Source organism: Carcharodon carcharias, chromosome 16 (genome assembly GCF_017639515.1).
Source record: "Carcharodon carcharias isolate sCarCar2 chromosome 16, sCarCar2.pri, whole genome shotgun sequence".
Taxonomy (NCBI): Eukaryota; Metazoa; Chordata; class Chondrichthyes; order Lamniformes; family Lamnidae; genus Carcharodon; species Carcharodon carcharias.
In genome coordinates, this window is record NC_054482.1 from 106047348 (window position 1) to 106072831 (window position 25484).

The window sequence follows — 25484 nt, forward strand, 5'->3', positions numbered from 1 at the left end:
TAAGTCTTCAGTACTATTGCCAGAATGTTGTAAGGGCCCACAGCTTTTGCAGTATCCAGTGCCTTCAGTCGTTTCTTGGTATCACAAGGAGTAAATCGAGTTTGCTAAAGACTGGCATCTGTTATACTGGGTACCTCAGGTGGATCATCTACTCGGCACTTCTGGCTGAAAATGGCGGCAAATGCTTCAGCCTTATCTTTTGCACTGATGTGCTGGGCTCCCCCATCATTGATGCTGGGGATATTTGTGAAGTTGTGAGTTGTTTAATTGTCCACCACCATTCACAACTGGATGTGGCAGAACTTTCTTTTTATTTATTCATTTATGAGATGCAGACGTCATTGGCTAGACCTGCATTTACTCCCCATCCCTAATTGCCCTGAAGAGTGTAATCTGATCAGCTGGATCACTTAGCTCTGTCTATCGCATGCTGCTTATGCTGTTTGGCATGCAAGTAGTTCTGTGCTTCACCTTGCTTCATCAGATTGACACCTCATTTTTAGGCATGCCTTGTGCTGCTCCTGGAATGCCTTCCTGCACTCTTCATTAAACCAGGGTTGATCTCCAGGCTTGATGGTAATGGTAGAGTGGGGGATATGCTGGGCCGTGAGGTTACAGATTATGGTTGACTACAATTCTGCTGCTGCTGATAGCCCACAGCATCTCATGGATGCCCAGTCTAGAGTTGCTAGATCTGTTCAAAATCTATCCCATTTAGCACAGTGATAGTGCCACACAACATGATGGAGGGTGTCCTCAAAGTGAAGACGAGACTTTGTCTCCACAAGGACTTAGCTGTGGTCACTCCTACCAATACTTTCATGGACAGATGTATCTGCAGCAAGCAGGTTGGTGAGAATGAGGTCTAGTAGACTTTTCCCTCTTGTTGGTTCCCTCACCACCTGCCGCAGACCCAATCTAGCAGCTATGTCCTTTAGAATCCGGCCAACTCGGTCAGTATAGTGGTGCCACTGAGCCATTCTTGGTGATTAGACATTGAAGTTCCCCCACCCAGAATACATTCTGCATCCTTGCCATTCTCCGTGCTTCTTCCAATTGGTGCTTAACATGGAGAAGTACTGATTCATCAGCGGGGGGTAGTGGAGTGGGGGGGGGGGGGGGCCCGGCGGTAGGATGGTAGCAATAGGTGGTAATCAGCAGGAGGTTTCCTTTTCCATGTTAGGCTTGATGCCATGAGATCATGGGGTCTGGAGTCAATGCTGAGGACTCTCTTCTGACTGTATACTACAGTGCCGCCACATCTTCTGGGTCTGTCCTGCCGCCAATCTCTTACGTGGGACTTTGTCGAAAGCCTTCTGAAAGTCCAAATAAACCATATCCACTGGCTCCCCCTCATCAACTCTACTAATTACATCCTCGAAAAATTCCAGTAGATTTGTCAAGCATGATTTCCTTTCATAAATCCATGCTGACTCTGTCCGATTCTGCCACTGTTTTTCAAGTGCTCAATTATTAAATCTTTTATAATGGACTCTAGAATTTTCCCCACCACCGACGTGGTTCCCTGTTTTCTCTTTGCTTCCTTTTTTAAATAGTGGAGTTACATTACCTACCCTCCAATCTGTAGGAACTGTTCCAGAGTCCATAGAATCTCGAAAGATGACCACCAATGCATCCACTATTTCTAGGGCCACTTCCTTAAGGACTCTGGGATGTAGATTATCAGGCCCCGGTGATTTATCAGCCTTCAATCCCATCAATTTCCCCAACACCATTTCCCGACTAATACCGATTTCTTTCAGTTCCTCTCTCTCACTAAACCCTGTGTTCCCCAACATTTCTGGTATGTTATTAGTGTCCTCCTTTGTGAAGACAAAACCAAAGTATGTATTTAGTTGCTCAGCCATTTCTAAATACATACTTTGTCTAAGCTATTTGTCTTGCACTCATCAGGTCACTCGCAAGAATACCAACATAAGGGAAAAGAACAGAAAGAACATATACATACATTGCATCTGTTTCAGCTAGACAAAGGAAGTGACAGCCATTTGCTGACTCATTCCTCAGGGAAATGCCTTGACCAATCAGGGTCAAGCTGCTTGGTTTAAATTTCAAACAATGCTTGGCAATTAACTGTCAGTCACCATCAGTAGTACATTCTCCATGGCAATACCACTTGCCAACCAATTGGCACTCTCTTCAAATACAGTATAAATTGTTGGTTTCCCCTTATATTGGTATTCTTGAGTGTCCTGATGAGTGCAAGACATGTCTCTTTAAAAGCTTAGACATGTCTCTTTGTTTCAGCGATACTCAAGTTCTGTACAATCATTCCAGATTTATTAATTGAATTTAAACTCCACCAATTGCCATGGTGGGTTTTGAACCTATGTCCTAGAGTAATAGCCTGAGCCTCTGGATTATTAGTCCAATGACATTCCCACTATGCCACTGTTGTCACCCACCATTGTTGCTGCAGGTGGCAGTGGTGATGATTTAATTTGGTTGCCTTTTCTTAAAAATAAACACTCATTTATGATTTTACAACCAGAAGAGGTTTTCCTGTTACAGTTACTGTATACTGATGTATAAAGCTGAGAGGAAATTCCTCTCCTTAGTTATTAACAGAGGGATAGTTCACCAGTGATTCTGCATTAATAACCTCTCTCAATCTGTCAGGTTTTAGCATCTACTGATCAGCACCCACTGTTTAAATAGTCAAGAGAAAGCAGAACACACAAAGGATTGCTCACACCAACGTTATTTCTTTTTATCATTTTTTAAAAATGGGCCTGATATCGAGAGCCTCTTTAACATCATCACCATTTACAATCCAAATATATCATTGGATTGCACCGTCTTGTTGCAGCTTGGGAAGTTCATTTGAATTTGCCGCATGGTTGTATGACCAGCTGACAAGCTGACCAGCTTGCATTGTACATTTGGGTGGTATAAACTCACTCAAATTGTTTTGACATAATTAAGGTATAATTGAATCTATATAATAAAAATATAAAAGATGGGCGGCGCAGAACGTTGATGTGCACGTATTAACATTTGAAACTTGTTTGCTGGCGTGGCATCATAAAGTCGAAACCAACTGTGTAAAGTCGAAATGGTATCAATTTGTAAATGTCATAAGTGCCGTTCGTCATAACTCGAACGTTGTAAAGTCAAAGACTGCCTGCATGTATTATACCACAATACAAGGCATGACACTTAAGTTGCAAATGTGCAATTCATGGCTTTTTAACAATCATTCTAAATGAGGAACTACACCTGGTATGAAGCAAGTTCTTTGTGGGTGGCGGTGATTTTGTCTTTGGATTGCAGTGTGAATACTTTATTCCCAATTATGGGCTTCCGTGACATCAGGTTATCTTTCTCTTTGCCCATTCAACAGGATCACTCTCTATTCATCCCTTCCAAATTCTGATTCTCTCTCTCAAGTCCACTCAACTAGGTCACCAAGAAGGCCTTTCTGGATCGCCAATTAACTAGGGTATCTCCTCGTTTCCCTTATCGCCTTGCACCTCCATTACTCTCATTTCTGTCAACCAACTATCTACAGCAACCAACATCACAAGTTATCTGGTGATAATCTCGTTGTTTGTGGGGCCCTTGCTGTGTGCAAATAGGCTGCTATTTCCTATATCATACTTCAAAACTGCTTTGTTAAAAGTAAAGCATTTTGGGACGTCTTGACATGGTGAAAGATGCTATATAAATTCAATAAGTTCTTCCATTTTCTTTCAAATGACAGGCCGGGGTTTGTTCATCAGAGATGTACTCCTGCATATTAGAGGGGAAGACTCGTTTTACAAGCACATTTCTCCCTTGGCAGGGTACTGGCTTGTAGGAAATGTACCTTTTACTTCACAGATGAACTCTCATGCTTGAAGAAAGAAATGTGTTGCCTTATGTCTGGAGCTCCAGCCATTTGATGGCTTCTAGAAATTGTATTCTTTTGTATCGACAAATATACATTAAAGCTGTTTCATCACAGGTCTGACTGCGCAGTAGTAAGGATCATAGTGGGGACCGGGGTGGGAGCCCAGTATGTTCAGAAGCCTAGTAGACATCTTATATTTATGGAGGGGAACAGATTTATTAGAGCTAAATTCATGGGTAAGTTTGTGATTCTTTGATGCTGTTATTGTGTTTGCTATGTGCTCACCTTTATTTTCAGGAGTTAATAGTGAATCGACTGAGAAACTGCATTTTGGTGATTTTTATTTTGCTAGAACATGATGGGTTAAATCTGATTGATGGGAGAAAATTAAAATCTTGGAGAAAGATTTTGCACAATATTTTTTTTAAGACTATTCACAAAATAGACAATTATACAGAGAATGAGCCAATGAGGAACAAGTACATTTCTAGACAAATTTGCCAGTCAGGTTGCCAACCCTCCAGGATTGACCTGGAGTCTCCAGGGTTTGAAGATCAATCTCCAGGACACTGTTGTGTGCAACCCTGAAGAAATATCATAGGGTCATTAAAAAAAGATTGGGTTTTTTTTGCCATTTTCTTTGAACTTTCCTCTTTACCAGATCTAAAAGTATTGAAAATGGGGTGGGAGGGAAGGCTGTTTGGCTAACATCTGATTAGCTAGTGATTCTTTATGCTGTCCAATTGGCGTAGAAAGGCACTGCATCACAAAGATGGGTGTGTAGGCCGACTAATGGCTGGAACGTGGGAGCAAGTCATGTCCAGGAATACCTCCACAAATACATTTAATCACAGTTGGCAACTCTACTTGCCAATCCAAACATAGATAATGACCATGACAAAAATGGCAATCACAAAGGACATAAGGAGTTTGATTACATAAACTTACCTGAAGCAATAAGCCACCTTCTGTTTGAGATCCCTGATCAGTAAGTTAAAGAGCGTCTGGTTCAATTAGCATCAGGTGTTTTTTTTTCTGGTTGTGCTGTAATTAAGGTTATCTATTCCCTTTACTCTGATTCTATCAGGACAGAATTTTTAACTAACTTCAGATGGAGTGCTGGATATATTTGGAGAAACCAAGGAAGAAAGAGCTTGCATTTACAGAGCACTTTTAAAATCCCTTGATATCCCAAAGCACTTCACAGCCAATTAATTAATTTTTGAGGTGTAGGCACTGTTCAGTGTAGGAAAAGACAGCAGCCAATTTATACACAGTAAGATACCATAAACAGCAATGAGATGACTGACCAGATCATCTGTTTTGTTGATGCTGGGTATCTCAGCTGTGGCTCAGTTGGTAGTACTCTCACCTTGGAACATCAACGTTCCAGGTTCAAGTCCCAACTGCAGGCTTGAACACAACAATGAAAGCTGAGATAAAAACAAAAAACTGCAGATACTGGAAATCCAAAACAAAAACAGAATTACCTGGAAAAACTCAGCAGGTCTGGCAGCATTGACGGAGAAGATAAGAGTTGACGTTTCGAGTCCTCATGACCCTTCAACAGAACTGAGTCAATATTAGAAGAGGGGTGAAATATAAGCTGGTTTAAGGAGGGGGAGAGAGAGAAGTGGTGGGGGGAGGGGGGAGAGAGGGAAGTGGTTGGGGGGGGGAGAGAGAGAGAGAGAAGTGGGGGGGAGAGAGAGAAGTGGTGGGGGAGAGAGAGAGAAGTGGGGGTAGAGAGAGAAGTAGTGGGGGTAGAGAAAGAAGTGGGGGGAGAGAGAGAAGGTGGGGGTGGGGGGAGAGAGAGAAGTGGTGGTGGGGGGAGAGAGAGAAGTGGTGGGGGGAAGAGAGAGAGACAGAAGTGGGGGGGGAGGGAGAAGGTGGGGGTGGGGGGAGAGAGAGAAGGTGGTGTGGGGGGGGGAGAGAGAGAAGGTGGTGTGGGGGGGGGAGAGAGAGAAGGTGGTGTGGGGGGGGAGAGAGAGAGAGAAGGTGGGGGGGGGAGAGAGAAGGTGAGGGTGGGGGGGGGAGAGAGAAGGGGGGGGCGTTGGTGTGGTTGTAGGGACCAGCAAGCAGTGATAGGAGCAGATAATCAAAAGATGTCACAAAGGAACAAAAAAGTGTTGAAGGTAGTGATATTATCTAAACGAATGTGCTAATTAAGAATGGATGGCAGGGCACTCAAGGTACAGCTCAAGTGGGGGTGGGGTGGAAAGACTAGCAAGGCTTACGAGATTTAAAAATAATGGAAATAGGTGGGAAAAGAAAAATCTATATAAATTATTGGAAAAAACAAAAGGAAGGAGGAAGAAACGGAAAGGGGGTGGAGATGGAGGAGGGAGTTCACGATCTAAAGTTGTTGAATTCAATATTCAGTCCAGAAGGCTGTAAAGTGCCTAGTCAGAAGATGAAGTGCTGTTCCTCCAGTTTGCGTTGGGCTTCACTGGGACAATGCAGCAAGCCAAGGACAGACATGGGCAAGAGAGCAGGGTGGAGTGTTAAAATGGCAAGCGACAGGGAGGTTTGGGTCTTCCTTGCGGACAGACCGCAGGTGTTCTGCAAAGCGGTCGCCCAGTTTACGTTTAGTCTTTCCAATGTAGAGCCCACATTGGGAGCAACGAATGCAGTAGATTAAGTTGGGGGAAATGCAAGTGAAATGCTACTTCACTTGAAAGGAGTGTTTGTGCCCTTAGACGGTGAGGAGAGAGGAAGTGAAGGGGCAGGTGTTGTATCTTTTGCGTGGGCTTGGGGAGGTGCCATAGGTAGGGGTTGAGGAGTAGGGGGTGATGGGGGAGTGGACCAGTGTGTCCCGGAGGGAACGATCCCTATGGAATGCCGCCGGGGGGGGTGAAGGGAAGATGTGTTTGGTGGTGGTATCATGCTGCAGTTGGCGGAAATGGCAGAGGATGATCCTTTGAATGCGGAGGCTGGTAGGGTGATAAGTGAGGACAAGGGGGAACCTATCATGTTTCTAGGAGGGAGGAGAAGGCGTGAGGGCGGATGTGCGGGAGATGGGCCGGACACGGTTGAGGGCCCTGTCAACGACCGTAGGTGGAAAACCTCGGTTAAGGAAGAAGGAGGACATGTCAGAGGAACTGTTTTTGAAGGTAGCATCATCAGAACAGATGCGACGGAGGCGAAGGAACTGAGAGAATGGGATGGAGTCCTTACAGGAAGCAGGGTGTGAGAAGCTGTAGTCGAGGTAGCTGTGGGAGTCAGTAGGCTTGTAATGGATATTGGAGGACAGTCTAGCACCAGAAATTGAGACAGAGAGGTCAAGGAAGGGAAGGGAAGTGGCAGAGATGGACCACGTGAAAATGATGGAGCGGTGGAGATTGGAAGCAAAATTAATAAATTTTTCCAAGTCCCGACGAGAGCATGAAGCGGCACCGAAGCTGAGACTTTGGTGCTGTCTTTTGGTTGAGCTTGACACCCGACCTGCCTCCTTGGATGCATGTAAAGATCCCATGGTAATATTTTGAAGAAGAGCAGGGGAATTATCCCCGGTGTCCTGGAAACTGAACTAAGCTGACAAAAACAGTTTATTCAGCAGAGGAGACTACAGACTACCTGCCATACTGAAATCAAACCCAACAATACACATAATTAGGCTTCTTTCAGCAAGCTCCAGTTTACATACAGCCGACGAAGCAAGTTAAATCAACTACTTCAAGCACAATAATCTTGTTACCAGTAGACAAGCTGCTTGTTAAAAATCATACATCAATAGACATAGTAATAATGCACAGATTCTTACTTAGCACGTGGTAACAGCTAGAGAGTCAGAGGCAGGAAAAGAGAAAAGATAAGGAAAGTATCAACTTATATCTAGAGAGAGAAAACAACTTCCATTTCCAGGACGATATGGGGGGGATTTTATAGAAGTATAACCTTCCCTGCCAGCAGTGTATATTACGAAATATACGCACGGTTATGTAGAGAATGTTATGTAAAGAAATATATGTGCATGGTTATGTAGAGAATGCCGTGGACACGCACTCCCAGCAAGTTCCTCCAGGTCGCTTCTTCTCTCAAGGACCAAAATAGTACAGGGCATGTCTCAGATATCACAGTGTCACAAACAATAGGTCTCGCTAGGGACTGAAGAACCTCTGCTTTGTCTGTGTGCCCCGCTAATGGGCTATCCAATACCTTATTTTCTAGCAATTGGGGTATTAGAAGGATCATAATCTCCATGGGAATGCTGTTTATTCTTGTCTCCCTGGGATTAGTTTGAACACTTTGTTTTGTTTTTTTTTTGAAGTCCTCAATCTCTTACAGCATTAAGCTTTTTCTCCTAAACTACAAATTTTTACATTGGGAACCCTGGACCCTGAAGGAATCCCAAGTGGGCTCTGAAGTATTTTGATGCATTTATTGATTTTCCAGCAAATTATTTTTGTTGTTTATATACTAATAAAAATAGCACTGATTTCTTTTTGATATCTAACACTGCCTTTTGGAAGGTACAACAGCGGCTTCCTGGATATTTGTGGGCAGCCCTAAGCCCCGTGATGGGAAAGTTTGAAAACCATTGACTTAAGTCATTCCATTACTCCCTCTAATGTTTTGCATCCTGGAAAACATTCAGGATTTAATGTTCATTAAATAATATACTCCAGACACCTTCTCATCAATTCAAACAGAAACAGCATCAAATGATACCAGTCTTACTTTATTTACCTCTCCAACTGTAAACACTTTACCACACTGACACCTTATTTATATGGTTCCAAAAAGCTCAATCATTTACCCTTTCTCCCTTGGATGTCATGAATAAACTACTAACTTAAACTGAGAGATGGAAATTCTATTCAACAGACTCACTATCAAAAGGAATAGGCATGTTCACAGAGTCATTTATGGCACAGAAGGAGGCTGTTCAGCCCATTGAGTCTATGCTGACCATCTGAGAATATAACTGGACGATGCAATACCAACAACAGGGTTAGAGCCCCAGCCACCTAAAAGAGTCAATATTAGTCTTTTCGATCTGGTAGTGGTTCTTCTAGCCTGTGTGAACTATAGCTAGTTACATATCTGTCACTGGTGCTCTCTGCTTCTAACACAAAGGATGCATCATTTATTTCTAAAAACAAGCTGGATAATGAAAATAGGAACTCAAAATACAATTTAGTGAACAAATTAATTGAGACAATTAGTTAAAAATGAATCAATTTGATATCTTGTAGAGCAATACAAACAAAGTAGATACTAAGGCTCCCTATCATTACTTGACAGCTGTGACGATGAGTCAGAAATATTTACACAAAAACAAAAAATGCTGGAAAAACTCAGCAAGTCTGACAGCTGAGGAGAGAAAGACAGAGTTAACGTTTTGAGTCTGCATGACTCTTCTGCAATATTTTGCCTTTATCTTAAATCAGAAATATTTCCTTGGTTATAAAGTGCATTAGGACATCCTGAGGTCATCGAAGATGCTATATAAATGTATATTTTTCCCTTTTAGATAATTTATTTGAACTTTCAGAAAGCTTTCAATAAAAATATAACATGAACAACAAAAACTTGCATTTATACAGCACCTTTAAAATAATAAAACGTCACAAGGTGTTTCACAGGAGCGTCAAAGAAAATCTGACACTGAGCCACATAAGTAGATATTAGGAGAGGTGACCAAAAGTTTGGGCCAAAGAGATGGGTTTTAAGGAGCATCTTAAAGGAGGACAGAGAAATAGAGAGGTGGAGAGGTTTGGGGTGGGAATTCCAGAGGTTAGCACCTTAGCAGCTGAAGACCAATGGTGGAGTGATGAAAATTGAGGATGTGCAAATGGCCAAAATTAGAGGTTAGATTTTTTGGAGGATTCCAGGGCTGGAGGAGGTTACAGAAGTAGTGATTTCTATCAAACTAGAAAGCATAATAATCCAGGGGAGTAAACCGGATGGGTTAAAAAGTAAGAAATGGAAGCAAAGATTTTCCTGCTTGGCATTCTTGTACATGCCAGAAGCACATACTGAGAAATAGCACATTGCCGGCGTGTGGTCTTCCGTTTGCTAATTTTATTGGATGGAAAAGTTGCAACCTGAGGATGTGCAACTTCCTGGAATCAATCGGAATGCCAAAGCAGAAAACTGCCCCTGGAGAAAATGGGGAAGCAATGACTGGAGTCCCACATGTGTCTATATACGGACCATTATTGGCTCTAGTCTATATTAATGACTGTAAATGCAAGTTCATCAAAATTGCTGATATGACTAAAATAGTGCAACAGCGATAGTGAATTCAGCAAAAGTTTACAGAAGAGGTTACATTGGTGATATGATTGGACAGAAATTACAAATAAGATACAGCACTAAAGAATGTAAAGTTTTGTATATCCACCAAAAAATACAATGAATGGGATTGTATAGGCAGAGGGAGACTTAGAAAGGGACCTGAGAGTGATGGAAAAATAGACTATTGGGATATATCCACAACAGTGGAGTACTGCACTGCAACAACTTGCCAAGACTTCTTTAACAGCACCTCTCAAACCCCTAGCTTTCTAGAAAGACAAGAGCAATGGTTGCATAAGAATATTCTCTGAATTACTTACGGGCAGATTGAACTTTTAAGTAAGACATGTGTTGTTTTTAAAAAAGGACATATAAGCAAAAGCTGGCTGAGGCTGTAAGGTTGCCACTTGCTGGAAAATTCCTATGTGGATTACTTGACCAATGAGTTCAGAGAGAACGGAATGTCGCACCTAAAAGGTGTGACATGACTTACTTCAGACAGATGCACTTCAAAGGAAAAGATACCATGCAAACTGAATTGTAATCTCCTGTGGTTGTGGAAATAATGGGAAATGATTACCATCTCAGCCGAAACCACCACCTCTTGAGTTATATCCCAGACTAGGAACATGAACCGAGTTGAAAAGAAAACAGATCTGGACAAAAGACATGTTTGTTTTTTCCTTTCCAGGAATACACAAGGAAAGGGGTTTAAAAAACCAACTGCAAACCTAGCTGTGTGCGCTATTCCGGTATTCTGTTCTGGTGTGTGTGCTGTAAAGGTCACAGCTGAAGAACGCCAACTGGGCATCCTTGCATTTGCAGGTAAAAAAACTCTTTCTCTCTGATTGCTGGAAGCAAGTCACAAGTCAGCAAAGCCACAGTCGAAAAGGAAACAAGGCAACTCCTTTCAGCTAACCTGCAGAACCAAGAATCTCCAACCCAATTGCTCAACTGCCAAAGTCAGTGCTACCGGAACCACCCCAACTTAAAGGCCGCAACGTTTCGCCATCTACTCCTCACAGACAAGCCAAAGGACTGATTCATATATCTTTCTTTAACTTTTATTTTTGGACTCAATTTCTCATTTCTAATCTGTATGTATGTGTGTTGCATTTTTATTATTTTTCCTCGTGTTTAGTAATTAATAAGCTCACTCTTTCTTTGACTCAAGGCAGCCTGATTAAATTGGCTCCTTTTAAAACATAAATATATTTGGATTGGGAAAAGGTATCCACAAGGGAAGGGATCCTTTTTAAATTAACCTTGTAGTGACCAACTGAGGGGGTTGAATAAAGAAAGAGAGCCAGTTCATTCCTCTCACCTGGGAGCATAACAATTTGGGGTACCTCATCCAGGATCATAACAAATTGGGGGAACCTCGCCCAGGGTCCAATCATAACAATAGCATCACCTCCAAGTTTCCTTCCAAGCCACACACCATCTCTACTTGCACATTCATTGCTGTTCCTTCATCAGCACTGTATCAAAGTACAGCAACTCGCTTCCTAACAGCACTGTGGGAGTACCTTCACCACGCAGACTGCAGCAGATCAAGAAGAAAGTGCATTACCACCTTCAATGAGGGATGGCCAATAAATGCTGGCTTTGTGAGTGCTGCATGTATCCCAAGAATTAATTGAAAAGTACAAACCTCCAGAGATTATGATGGGACTATACAATGCAACAGACAGCCCACACTTGAATATCATGTTCAATTCCTGTCACAATGCCATAAGAAACATGTTCAACTATTGGCGAGAATGCAAAGAAGAGCAACAAGACTGATCGCGAATGTGAAGGGAATGAGCTGTTTGAAGATCAGAGAAGCTCAAGCTGTACATCTAGAAAGATCTGAAAGAAGAAAATTAAGAAGGCACTTCATAAAGGCATTATAAAATATTAAATGGTCTAAAATATTACTTCAAATGAAGTTAAGATCGCAAGACAAGGGAACATAAATTCAAATTAGTGAAAACTGCATTTATATCTTCACTCAAAGTGATAAATGTTTATAATAATCTGCTGGGTGGGCTAGTAGAAGCAAAAGTATTAGGGTCATTCAAACTACAGCTGGATGCCATATTTAGAGATATAAAATTGCAGAAGCTTGAGCTTCCATGAGCTGAATAGCTTTTTCCCATCATTAGCTTTTCTGATATTCTTAATTTATCAAACTATGATTGCAGTTTTCACAATTGCTTGCTCCATCTTCCGCTATAGAGGAGGACAGAATTATGTCACAAGTCCAAACCTGTCTGGTTCTAACTCGCTAAGACAAAGGTAAAGCTTTTGCTTAGGCTCCGTGTTCATTCAACATTGCAAACACAAAAGGCATTAACACTTTACTGCATTCAAGAGTCTGTGAGGGATTTGCTGATTTGGTTCTGTTTGTGACTGGATGATGTGGTGGTACACTATGTAAAAACAAACTCTGCTGGAAGTTCTATTCCTTGTTTATTAGTTGTCATTTGTAATGTCACCCTGCTTTGGACAACAACAGCAACTTGCATTTATATAGCGCCTTTAACATTTGAAGTGCCTTGTGATGGTTTCCTAAGACTGTAATCAGACAAAAAGAAACAACAGGTCAAAAACCAAGTATTAGAATAGCTGACCAAAAGTTTGGCCAAAGAGATATGTTTTAAGAAGCATCTTAAAGAAGTAGTGAAGCCGAGATATTTAGGGAGGGAATTCCAGAGTTTAGGGCCCAGACATCTGAAGAAATGGCTGCCAATGGTGGGAGAAGAAAGTGGGAATGCAGAAGATGCCAGGATTGGGAGAAATACAGAGTTCTCAGAGGATTGTGGGGTTGGAGGAAGTTAGAGATAAAGAGGAGCAAATCCATGAAAGGATTTGAACACAAAGATGACAATTTTCAAATCGAAACATTGCTAGACAGGGGAGCCAATATTCATCAGCAAATCGGAGGTGATGGGTGAATAGGATTTAGTGCGAGATGGAATGTAAATGAAAATGAAATTTGGGAGTTTCTATGATGGGCAGCTGATCCACATCACAAGTTTTATTCCCCAGACAGCAAATTGAAAATCTACCCTGTCCCGTTCACTATGTTAAAATATTCTAGGGCAATTAGAACAACTTCAGCAAATGTGACCTTGATGGTTGCTTCCAGATTAAATTGCAAATATTGCCACAATTGCAAAAAGAAAGACTTGCATTTATATCGTGTCTTTCACAATCTCAGGACATCCCAAATTATTTCACAACCTATGAAGTACTTTTTGAAATGTAGTCACTGTTGTGCTGTAGAGAAAGGTAGCAACCAGTTTGTGCACAACAAGATTCCACAAACAGTAATGAGAGATAATCACCAGTTAATCTGCTTTAGTAATGTTGCTCGAGGGATAAATGTTGGCCAGGATGCCAGGAAGAACATCTTTGCTCTTTTCAAACAGTATCATGCATCACCTGAGAGGGCAGGGGGCCTCAGTTTAACGTCTCAGCCAAAAAAGGCATCTCTTGACAGTACAATCCCTCAGCATTGCACTGGTGTGTCAATCTGGACTTTGCACTCAAATCCCGACAGAATAGGACTTTAATGAAAGTGCTACCAACTGAGCCATGGCTGACCCATTAAAATGTTCCTTCTAGTCGCTTTTTTTTTACTGACTCTGATGTAGAAATCAGCAGTTTTAGGAATTTGCTTTGACTCTGTGTTTGATTTGTTTTGGCTTTTTCTGTTGATAGATTTAAACTGGAGGCCGGTTCACCCTTTTCTCCCAAGTTCCTCGAATTTATTTTTTTTTTGTTTTTATCTGCAGTTTGGCTTTGGCTGATTGCCACCACTTTGCTCAAGATGTTTAGAGAAACCAGGGGGTATCAGCAGCAAGTCATAGATTTAATGCAACACAAGAGATTTTATATAAAGTTACGTAGAACCAATGCTGGAAAAGGAATCTCTTGAGATTTAAAAATTGTTGAATGCTGAAAAAAGAACCCAAATCTGTCAACAAAAAAGGGATCCACTTTCTATCTAGCAGAAGGAAAGTAACACAAATGTATGAGGAAAAAATAAAAGGAAAAGCAGAAGGTTTGTGAAGCGACAAACCAACACCTTTCTAATATAAGTAGTGCAAATTATTTTATTATTCACTGTTATCACAGTCAAATGATTGTTGGAACTCTATTTGAACAGCATCTTGGTGCTAATAAAAGATTAAACAGAAAAGATGATGTTCGATGCCTAACTTGCATTTAGTGCTGAATTACTAAAACCATCTCCAATTTGTCCATGATCTCATGTTCCTCTTAGCCTAAGAGCTTTTACAGGTCAAAAGAGGTTTGTCTGACTTTCTTTCTCTGTCAGAAATTTAAAAAACATAATTACATTCCTTCTCCAGATACTGTAGCTTCTTGGCACAGTTTGTGACCTCTCAATAGTTGCTTTGACCCACAAGGCCATAAAGCCAGTAATATATTGAAAGAGAAATATAACTGAGGACTATTCATATAAAGATGTACATACCAGTCCCCTGAAATCTCTTCATTTATTTAATACCATCTGACACACTGAATGTTAGTATTCATAAAATTGCCTTCTTAACTTCTGACACATTTTGGCAGGTTGTCAGCCTAGTTTGCAAAATATCTTTTTTTGCATCCATATAATATTCTCAAATTACATATTTGAGAATGAGTTTATCTCGGGGCTATACTTTAAATACGCTTTGAAGAGCTTTATCCTGCACTTTTTGTTCAGCACATTAACAAACTCTTGTGAAGGATGTGTCATTTTAGAAAGCTATTTCCTAAATGTAGCCTAGTAAGAATGGAAAAGACAAACAACTTACATTTATATAGCACTTTTTAGCATTTCATCCAAAAGGTATGCGGCACCTCCGAAGGGCAACACTCCATTAGTACTACATTGGAATGTCAAGTTAAATCGATTCACAAACTGAGATCCACAGACCCCTGTAGGTCTGTGGACACTTCGCAAAATAACACGAAAATGCTTACTGAGCAGCGCCAGCCTCAAGCAGGGCAGTGTGGGTAACCACTCAAGCTGCCGTGTTCAAGAGGGATCAGATTGGCGCAGAGTAAGAAAACGAGTGGCAGCCAAAGTCAGGCTTGGTGCCACCTGGAAGGTTACAGCAGGCGCAGTATAGCATAGAGTGAGCAGCCTGCCTCACCGAAGAGGGAAGCACACATGGAGAAACGCTGAGAACAGTACAAATATCATCAGGTAGACTCCATTATCAAAGCTAGTATGGGTCTCAGAGGAGTTCAACCTTGTTCAAGAGGACAGAGTATTTTTATAAATTTACAAACTTAAAACTAAAATAAAACCTGTTTTCTTAAAAGCAATATTAAAACATTTTTTGCGTGGAGCACTCCCATTTATTCTTTCATGGGATGTGGGCATCACTGACGGGACCAATATTTGTTGCCCATCCCTAATTGCCCTTGAACTGGGTGGCTTGCTAGGTCATTTCAGAGGGCAGTTAAGAGTCAACTACATTGCAGTGGGTCTGGAGTTACAAGTAGGCCAGACCAGGTAAGGATGGCAGATTTCCTTCCCTAAAGGACATTAGTGAACCAGATAGTCTCAGGAATGGTGAACATGAAACTAGCTTTCAATTCTAGATTTTTTTCTGTTTAATTAGTTGAATTTAAATTCCACCGGCTACCATGGAGGGATCGGAAACCATGTCCCAGAGCATTAGCCTGGGGCTCTGGATTACTAGTCCAGTGACATTACAACTATGCCATCATCTCCACAGTGATCTGAATATTATATAGTATTATAATTTAGCTGGTAGGTCCATGATTCCTAAGCCATTTGAAAAGAGGTCCTTCAACCCAAAAAAGTTTGAGAATTACTGACCAGGATTACACACTCAAACCTTTGGGATGGTACTTGAACCCCACAACCTTCTGACTCAGAGGCAAGGGTGCTGCCACAGAGCCTCAGCTTCCACCTGCATCCAATGATGCTGGATACTTGGGAATTTCTGCATTATAGTAAGGTTTGCCTGCTAGACAAACGTCTCAACAACAGCTTGATTTTTGCTTCAATTATAAACTTCCAATGGTTTAGAATTGGAAATTTTGTATAGAAATCATTTTTGAAAGGGTGAATAAGTGAAAAGATTATGCATTGAATGAAATACCACTAGATAAGTTGTGGTGAGACTTTTCATGGCCTACTGCTTTAGGTTTTCTGAGAAATGGAGCCCAATCTCATTAACTCATATTGAGCCCAACCTCCTTGTTTTCTGTCTAATGGCTATTCTTTAGCAGTGCAGAGTCCTGCAACAACTATTAACGCAGTCTCACATTATTGCCCTCAAAGAATTGTTCAGTACTTAATGTGAAAATGGCCAGAATGTAAGATATGCCTGATGTTTATTGGTAGTCTGTATCAGCGTTAATAAAATCTGATTTGATTTTTTTAAAAATGCTGTTCTTGTGTGTATATAGAAAGACACACCATGAATTAAGAGCTGGGCACATGATCCAGGATCCTATGTGCTGACACCATAGTGCAAATAACTTAAGAAATAGGAAGAGGAGTAGGCCATAGGGCTCCTCAAGTCTTCTCCGCCTTTCAATCAGATCATGGTCAATCTTCGACGTAAACTCCCCTTCTCGCCCTATCCCCTGTATCCCGTGATTCCCTTAATATTCAAAAACTCTATATTATCTGCAGCACAGCCGTAAAGTTTACAGGGTTTAAGTATATATATAAAGCACAAAAAAATACTTGACTTGCTTTATTTTGTGCTGATGGTTGAACAGATAACCCAGAAATGAAGTGAATATCTCTCTGTGAGCACTAACCCTCTTCACGGAAATGTGTCATCATGAACGATTGCATTTTTAATAAAAACGTAATTAAGAGAAGTCAAGAATAAATGAGTGAAAGTTCTGAATCTGCTTGGGATGAAGGTTTGATTGTGCCGTTCACTCAAACACATATCCTTTACGAGCAGTAGAGCAAACCGAAGCAGAAATGACCAGGTAATGAAGATAGATGCATTCAGTTATCAGTGAGCCATTACTGGGGCTCGCTGTTACATTTTTAAAAAATCACAGATAGCTTGACGGCACTTGCCACATAGAAACTAATTCATGGACAACAGCCTACAATGTGCAGTGCGCATTGCAAATACATGTAGGGCACTAATTAAACAATTTTGAAGCATCAGGCAAACTCTCCAGTTTTAATCCCTGTTACAGGAAATGCACAGTGGGTTTGCTTAAGAGAATTCACATGAGGCTCTGCGTATGGATCCAAGTGTCTATGAGGAGCCCAGGTGCAAAAAAAAAGTGCTCTCTGGTCAGATACAGAGGTGAAAGCAGCCTTTAGCAGGCAGGCTAGCTGCAGGCTCAAAGTTCTGCCAGCTATAGTGTGATGAGAATGAGATCTGAATTCTACCAATGGACCATGCATGAGTCTTGATGACAGCTGCCCTTTAATTCCAGTTTTAACTATTTCATTTCCAAATACTGCTAAAAGGTGCAGGACTAAGCTGTCTAGAAGAAGGACTTGCATTTATATGGTTTCATTCACAACCTTACAGCCAATTTAACTTTTTTGAAGTGTAGTCACAGCTGTAATGTAGGAAACACAGCAGCCAAATTGCATGCAGCAAACTCCAACAAACAGCAATGTGCGAATGACTGGGTAATTGTCTCGTAATTTTGGTTGAAGGATAAATATTGATCCAGGACACCAGGGAGAACTCCCCTGCTCTCCTTCAAAAAAGTGGCATGAGATCTTCTTCCTCTACTTGTAAATTGTATAAGCCAGGAAGATGCCATGTTTAATTCCCAGTCTATGCTGTTAACTGATTGCTGGGACTATACTTGATGTGCTGCAATTGGCCTCAGTATATTGAGGAAGGGAATTTATCCAGTATCACCACTTTCCCAACCCTCCTGCTCTATGACACATGTATTGAAAATTGCACAAATGTGTGGATATGGAAGGGGGCAGTACCATGCTCAGTCACAATATCTTCTGTTGTCAAATACTCTCTTAATTAATGTATGAAAGATGGTGAGGTACTGGAAGGTTGCGGGAGTTCTTGGCACTTTACCCCTGAATCAGTGCCTTCAGCAACAACTTCCATTTCTATAGCTTCCCAGGAGCATTATCAGACAAAATGTGATACTGTGCTGCATAAGGAGATACTAGCACAAATGACTGATAGCTTGCTCAAAGAGACAGGTTTTAAAGGGTGTACTGAAAGATGAGTGAGTGAGTTGAAGAGGCTTGGGGAGCTGAAGGCATGACCGCCTATGTAGGGGTGAAAAAATTCAAGGATACACAAACTGCAACAGTTGGAGAAGCACATGGCTCTTTGGGAGAAAAAAGGAACAAATTGGGCAAAAGAGAAAAATGTCTTTGCATATTTTGTCCTGATTCTAAAATTATTTCCTAGAGCAATTAAAGGGCCGTATTTTCACTACCAAGGTGGGTAACTCGAGTTGGGAAGTATCCTGACTCAGCAGGTCCACCTCGGTTTAAAGGGCCCTGTTGGACCCAATGTTTGCTCTCAGGAGGTGGAGGCAGGATTGAATCAGGCCCAATGTCAGAAGCAGATCGCTCGTGGTCACAGAGGTGAGCTGGTGCCAAGGTGGGCTAGTTAGAAACCCGCCTTTGTTCTCTGAGACTTTGTCTCAGTTGTTTTAGAAGCTGTTACGGCTTCTAGCCTCACCCATCACATGCCCCCTCATACTTCTATGCTATCTCCATGTCAGCTCATGCACCCCTCCTACCCCCATGCCAACTCATGTGCCCCACTTATCCCCATCATCCCCTCATACCACATGCCACCTCCATAGTCACTCACTCAGTACTCACCATGGGCAGGCCTCAGGAACCATATGGAGTTTGTTAAAAGTATTTTTTTCAATCTAATATAGCTCTCACTTGTACAGAGTTAATAGTGAAGATAGACGATTGGTTAGCTAACAGAAGCAGAAGGTAGGGATAAATGGATCTTTTTGGGTTGGCATGCTGTGACTAGTGGATTGCCACAAGGATCAGTGCTGGGGCCTCAACTATGTACAATCTATATACATGACTTGGATGAAGGGGCTGTATGTATGGTTGCTAAATTTACTGATGACACAATGATAGGTAGCAAAGTAAATTGTGAGGAGGATGTGAAGAGTTTACAAAGGGATTTAGATAGGTTAAGTCAGTAGGCAAAAAATTGGCAGATGGAGTACAATGTGGGAAGATGTGAATTCGTCCACTTTGGCAGGAAGAATAAAAAAGCAGTATATTACTTAAACAAAAAGACATTGCAAAACTCTGCAATACAGAGGGGTCTGGGTGTCCTGGTAAATGAATCACAAAACATTAGGTATGCAGGTGATTAGGAAGGCAAATGAAATGTTGTTATTCATTACCAGGGAATTGGAATATAATAGTAGGGATATTTTGCTACAGTTATAGAGGGTGAGACCACATCTGGAGTACTGTGCACAGTTTTGTTCTCACTTAAAAAAATGATATAATTGCATTAGCAGCAGTTCAGAGAAGGTTCACTCAACTGATTCCTGGGATGAAGGGGTTATCTTATGAGGAAACGTTGGACAGATTGGGCCAGTATCCATTAGAGTTTAAAAGAATGAGAAGTGATCTTATTGAAACATTTAAGATCCTGAGGGGAATTGACAGGTTGGATGCTGAAAGGATGTTTCCCCTTGTGGGAGTGACTAGAACTAGGGGACAGAGTTTAAAAATAAGGGAACTCCCATTTAATACAGAGATGAGGAGAATTTATTTTCTCTGAGGGTCATGGCTCTGTGGAATTCTCTTCCCTCGAGAGCAGTGGAGGCTAGATCATTAATTATTTTTAAGGATGAGTATTTGAATGACATGGGTAACAAAAGGTAAAGGGGGTAGACAGGAAAGTGCGGTTGAGGCCACAACAGACCAGTCATGATCTTATCAAATGGAAGAGCTGGCCAAGAGGCCAAATGGCCTACTCCTGCTTCTAATTCAAATTCATATGTTTCAATGAATGTGAAAAACTCGCATTCATGAAACCCATTCAAAGCATTTAAATCTCGAGTAGTTAATCTGTTATAAAAACAATACACTTCTACTCAGTAGCCACATCAAAGATAGCTAATCCTTTAATGGCCTCTCTAAGCTATCAAACTGTGAACTTGGAACCCCCACTGAGATAAACGTAGCTCTTGAAACTCAGCCAAGCGTTCATAATGATATGATAACAGCCCTTGGGAAATGATAGCAAAGAACCCTATTGAAACTGTGCAATAGGTGGTCATGTTTTTTTCTGACATACGCCAGATGGCCTGTCAATGAAAGTGGTGGTCTAACAGATGCTTTTTTAAAAACTCTCACTGACAGCTTTTATTCAAGTTTAAAGAACACAGGATTTTTAAAAACCCGTCAGATAATGAGACTTAAATAGACTATGTCCACCCTTCAAGAGTGTTTACATATACTCTGTTAACTCATAACTCTCACACCTAAGGCCCTAGCAACATGCAAAATGAGGTCTGTTTGAACTCAGCACTAAAGTTCAAATGGCTTTGCTGAGTTTGGGTTTCCCGCTTGTGTGATCATTCCCGCCCCCTTCTCCCACCAGCAAAAATGGAATCTGCCAGAAATGGAGGTGGGACCTCCCCATCTGGGTCCTGCCGCCAGTTTTAAAGTCCACGGAGTCTTCCCAATCCTGTGAAAATCCAGCCCTTTGACTTAAACCACATAATACATGCCCACTAGCTCTAAAAATTCAGCTAGGATTTTCTATAGCGCAATTTAGCAAAGCTGGTTACTGTTCATTGTTCCTTATTTTGAAGCACCCTTATCTTATGTAGTGGAAGGAAACAGCAAACCTAATTTCATTTTAAAATATGGATTAATATACAACAACAGTGTCTGCAGTAACAAATTTAAAGCTTTTGCTGGAGGCTTGCAAGCTGTAGAATATAAATACTGTACATAATAAAGACCATCTTCACTGGTTTAATAATATATAACGATTCATGCACAGTTGCATGTTTAATACGTTACCCTATTTTCTCATAAGATAGTATTAGGATAGATTTATAACTGGCAGAGTTGTTGAGTAAACCAATATGTACTTGCAGCTATAATTTTATTTGAACTTTGCAAAATGAATTGCAGCAATAATTAGAAGTCATCAGACATGAGTTATTGCTGTGCTGTTTCACTGTCTTGTTTTTTCTGGCTATGGACTATTTATGTTCATAGCACCAAGCATATTAAGATATTTGTTTTCATATCATAATGTAATGCAGCACAGAAGGCAGCCATTCAGCCCACCGTACCAATGTTGGCTCTTTGACAGAGCTGGTCCCAGTCTCCTTTCCTTTCCTTATTGCCCTGCAAGTTTTTCTCCCACTTCAAGTACTCATCCAATTCCCTTTTGAAAGTCAATTTTGAAACTGCTTCCACTGCCCTTTGAGACATTGCTTTCCAATTCATAATAACTCTTTCTGTGTTCACAGTACCACCTGCAGACTGGCTCAGCGTGGAAGCTTGTTGCCTGCCGTTGGCAGAATTGGTTGATTCTCGCTGTAATCCTGGGCCTAATGACCATTGTACCGTTCACCGTGTACAGGATGATGACAGCCTTCCATGACCCACCACCTCATTCTGTGTTCAAAGCAGCATCTATTTGTTTCGGATTGTTATCAGAAACTTTCCTGATCAAGTAAGTAAGATTCAAGCAATGGTTTTTTTTTGTTGATTGCAAATTAACTCTTTTTAGCCACTGAGTCCTGACACTCCAGTCAAGCTCTTTTCCCCATCGCTAAAGGTTTCAGGTATACATACTACATTGTTGATAAATAATAAGCTGCTCGATAAACTAATTTGCTAAGAGCTGCAGAGTGTGTTGAACATTACATATCCACACGTGCTTAATTTTCTACTTTCAGTAAACATGTAATGAAATGTGCAATGAGAGATTAATCGCGCTGGGTTTTACACTAAAATGAATGCCATGTGGTCACTATTGCTCACAATGTCATTGCAACAATGCACAAAGAGGTCACAAGTCTATATATAGTTCAATTGTCCTATTCCTTACTTGTAAATCGGCCGGAAACGGTATTAGTTGTTGAAGAATTTTCATGTCTTTTAATTAAGGTGGGATTCTTTCTCATATAGTAGTAGCATGATTACTGTCAACAGAGTTGACTTAATCAAATTGTCACATGAGGAGCAACTTTTGATATCAAAATGATACAGTGAATGCAATTCTCTAACAGTAATTTTTACTAACTCTCACCACCTCAGCATTTTGGTTATTTAATACTTTTTTGATTAAGTGCTGCATGTTAGAACGATGCCTTAGGTACACAGAAACATTGTGCAATGATAAAACTGCCAACACACACATGACACAATGCATGACACAAGGTTGTCTCCTGAATTGCCCAAGTCAAAGGTGGATATTTAATACATATGCATCACTAGACATTAAAATAGCTGGATTTTCTCCATTATTTTGTCCTGGGATTATGGACAGAGACCACGTATGATCAACTGCAGCCCAAAAGAAGATGGCAGTAACGGGGATGCACTCCAATATGATATCCTACTGCTTTTCCTCAGAGAAATGCTCAAGATGAGCCACTTTGCAATAAAATGACAATGACATAAGTGAGTCACTTTCTGCAGTGACTGCTGCTACAATTTTGTGGAGATTGTGATTATATTGCCCATTTAGAAGGAGCTGTGAAACTTCCATCTGACTGGTTACACTGCAGGAGAGCTAAGGTGCAAAGGAAATGCGAGCTTGTATATGAATAGATTAGACACAAAAAGGAAGAAAGTAGAAACTGACCTCTGTCAGATTGGTGTTTCTTTTTAACTGTGATCAGGACACCGCGCTAGTCACTACCCTCATCCCAAAGTATTCTAGTCTTGGAATAATCCCATGGCATTATTGAAGGAAGAGTAAGGGATTTTCCTGGTATTCTGGCCAACATTCCATCCTCAAACCAACATGATCATTCTGTTGAACACTGCTGTATGCTAAACAGTCAATGCACTTCAAAATAATTTATTGTTTATAATGCACCCCGAGACATTTCAGAGGTATGACTTTTTAAAAATTATATAAATGCACAGTGGTTTTACACTTAGTTAAAACAATGCCATAATTGCTATTCATTGAAAGCATTTATTGCCCATCCCTAATTGCCCTTGAGAACTGAGTGGCTTGCTTGGCCATTTCAGAGGGTATTTAAGAGTCAAACACATTGCTATGGGTCTGCAGCCAGGTAAAGACAATGGATTTCTTTCCCTAAAGGATATTAGTGAACCAGATGGGTTTTTACAACAATTGACAATGGTTTCATGGTCACCATTAGACTTTAAATTCCAGATATTTTTATTGATTTCCAATTTCACCATCTGCCATGGTGCGATTTGAATCCAGGTCCCCAGAGCATTACCATGGGTATCTGGAGTACTAGTCCAGTGACAATACCACTACACCATTGCCTCCCCACATACAGCACAGAAACAGGCCATTCAGCCCAACAGATCCATGCTGGTGTTTATGCTCCAGAGAAGCCAAATCTTAAATTACAACAGAATAAACAAATAAAGGTCTCTCAATCTGTTGCTTCAAATTGCATGGATATGAGGCTGAAGGGAGTGGTGTCTGAATTGATACATGATATTAAAAGGAGGCATAGTTAATTCTGAAGACCAAAGGAAGCTGCAGGTCAATAAGATGGTGCAATAGGCAAAAACATGCAATTGGAATTCAGTGTCGCTAAGTGTACAATGGTACCATTTTGATTAAATAAAATCATTAGGCTGGATTTCACGCCTCCCCGCCCCTCACCGCCACCCCTGGCAGCATATTTGAAAGCAGAGGAGCTCTTAAAATACAGTGTACTGCCTTCCCACCCATCCCTGACCCATTTCCCATGTTATGGTGGGGGGGTTGGGGGGGAAGGCATCACGTAAGCTACCCACCCTTTGGCCTATAGATGCCCTTAAGTTGCCAACTGATAGACACCTAAGTGCCTCATTCTGCCTCTGCCGCTATTTTACCCGTGCCAGTGGAAGGCCCAGGACAAGCGAGCAGCATGGCAGCTTTCACTGCATGGGCTGGTGTCGGTCAGGAAGGGAGGGGGAAACTTCTTTTGGGGGGCCCCTGGTGCCCATCGGAGGCACCCGCCACAAGGTCATACGCTGAGCGTAATATGGCTGTGGGGCTGGCGGCTTGCTTGTGGGTGGTGTTTCGTTGTGTGATCGGAGTCCAGACACGGGTTTTGAGGGTTGTCTATTCTCCCAAAGAATGCTGCTTAAGTCTGCAGTTCAAACCATTACTCTTTATATACAGCAAATATTTACACATTTAGATCTCTACATGAGGTTGGAGCTTCTCCTCCTTCCAAATCTCTCCTCCTATCATGTGATCTGACATAATTATTACAACAGCATCATGTATGCTTCTGGTGCTAACCCTTTACTCTACATCTCCCCCAAAGTGTTTATCCCTGTCATATTTACATCCTCCTACAGGTGGGCTGACATCTGACTTTTCAGACGAGGTGTGGGGGAGGGGGTTTGTGGAATACAGCGCCCCATAAAATCCAGTCCATTATATTTTGAAAAGTGAATCATGTTAAAGAGTACAGTCATTTGGGGGTTCAGGTTCACAAACATTAAAAGTAGCATCTTAAATGGATAAGGCCATAAAAATGCTAATGAAATACTGGGTTTTATGCTGTGAGGCATTGAATATAACAGTTAAAGTGTATTGGTAATCTATATGAAACCTTCACCAGGCTGGACTGCTGTATGAATTTGGACTGTGCACAATAAATATGGGTCTGAGACAATGGAGATGGTACAATGCAGGTCAATAAATGCTGCCTGTATGTGAAAAACAATTACAAAGGAAGGGTTTTCAACAGAACAAAGTACATAAAAGGTTAATTTGATAGAGATATTTAAAATTATGAAGAGATGGGACTGGATAGATAGAAGCAGGCTGTTTCCTGTTCTTGCGGGGTCTAGAATGAGGGAACATAAAATACAAGATGAAATGTGAGATTTAGTTCAGAGAACAGGAGAAACTCCTTTATACAGAGAGTTGTAAGGCTTTGGAATGCATTTCTGGTATGAGCGAGGTGAAGCAGAGACCATGGGTGGAACTTTCTAAGTTGGCAAAGGCTTCAAATGGACAATAATGAATTGACTTGCCATTATATACCCTCTCCAATTTTATGTTAGTTTTGATTTCAGCAGAAAGGAAATTGGACAGGGTTTATAATGAGCTACCATTCTGCAACCCCCACCTCACATTTTAAGCACCCTGCTGAAGCTGAAAGTTGATATGTTAATACTGAATGATTGGTTTTGTAGGTGGTTGAAGGAAGGGGG

At 41.2% G+C, this 25484-nt stretch overlaps 1 protein-coding gene across 2 annotated transcripts in view; it reads left to right on the forward strand.

Moving 5' to 3' along the window:
- Window positions 1-25484, forward strand: part of LOC121289415 — a 222939-nt gene that overhangs the window by 156030 nt on the left and 41425 nt on the right. For both annotated transcript variants that reach the window (XM_041208874.1, XM_041208875.1), the window contains exon 4: window positions 21581-21786. In XM_041208874.1, the coding sequence (XP_041064808.1) occupies window positions 21581-21786 (206 nt within the window). The remainder of the gene's footprint in view (window positions 1-21580; window positions 21787-25484) is intronic.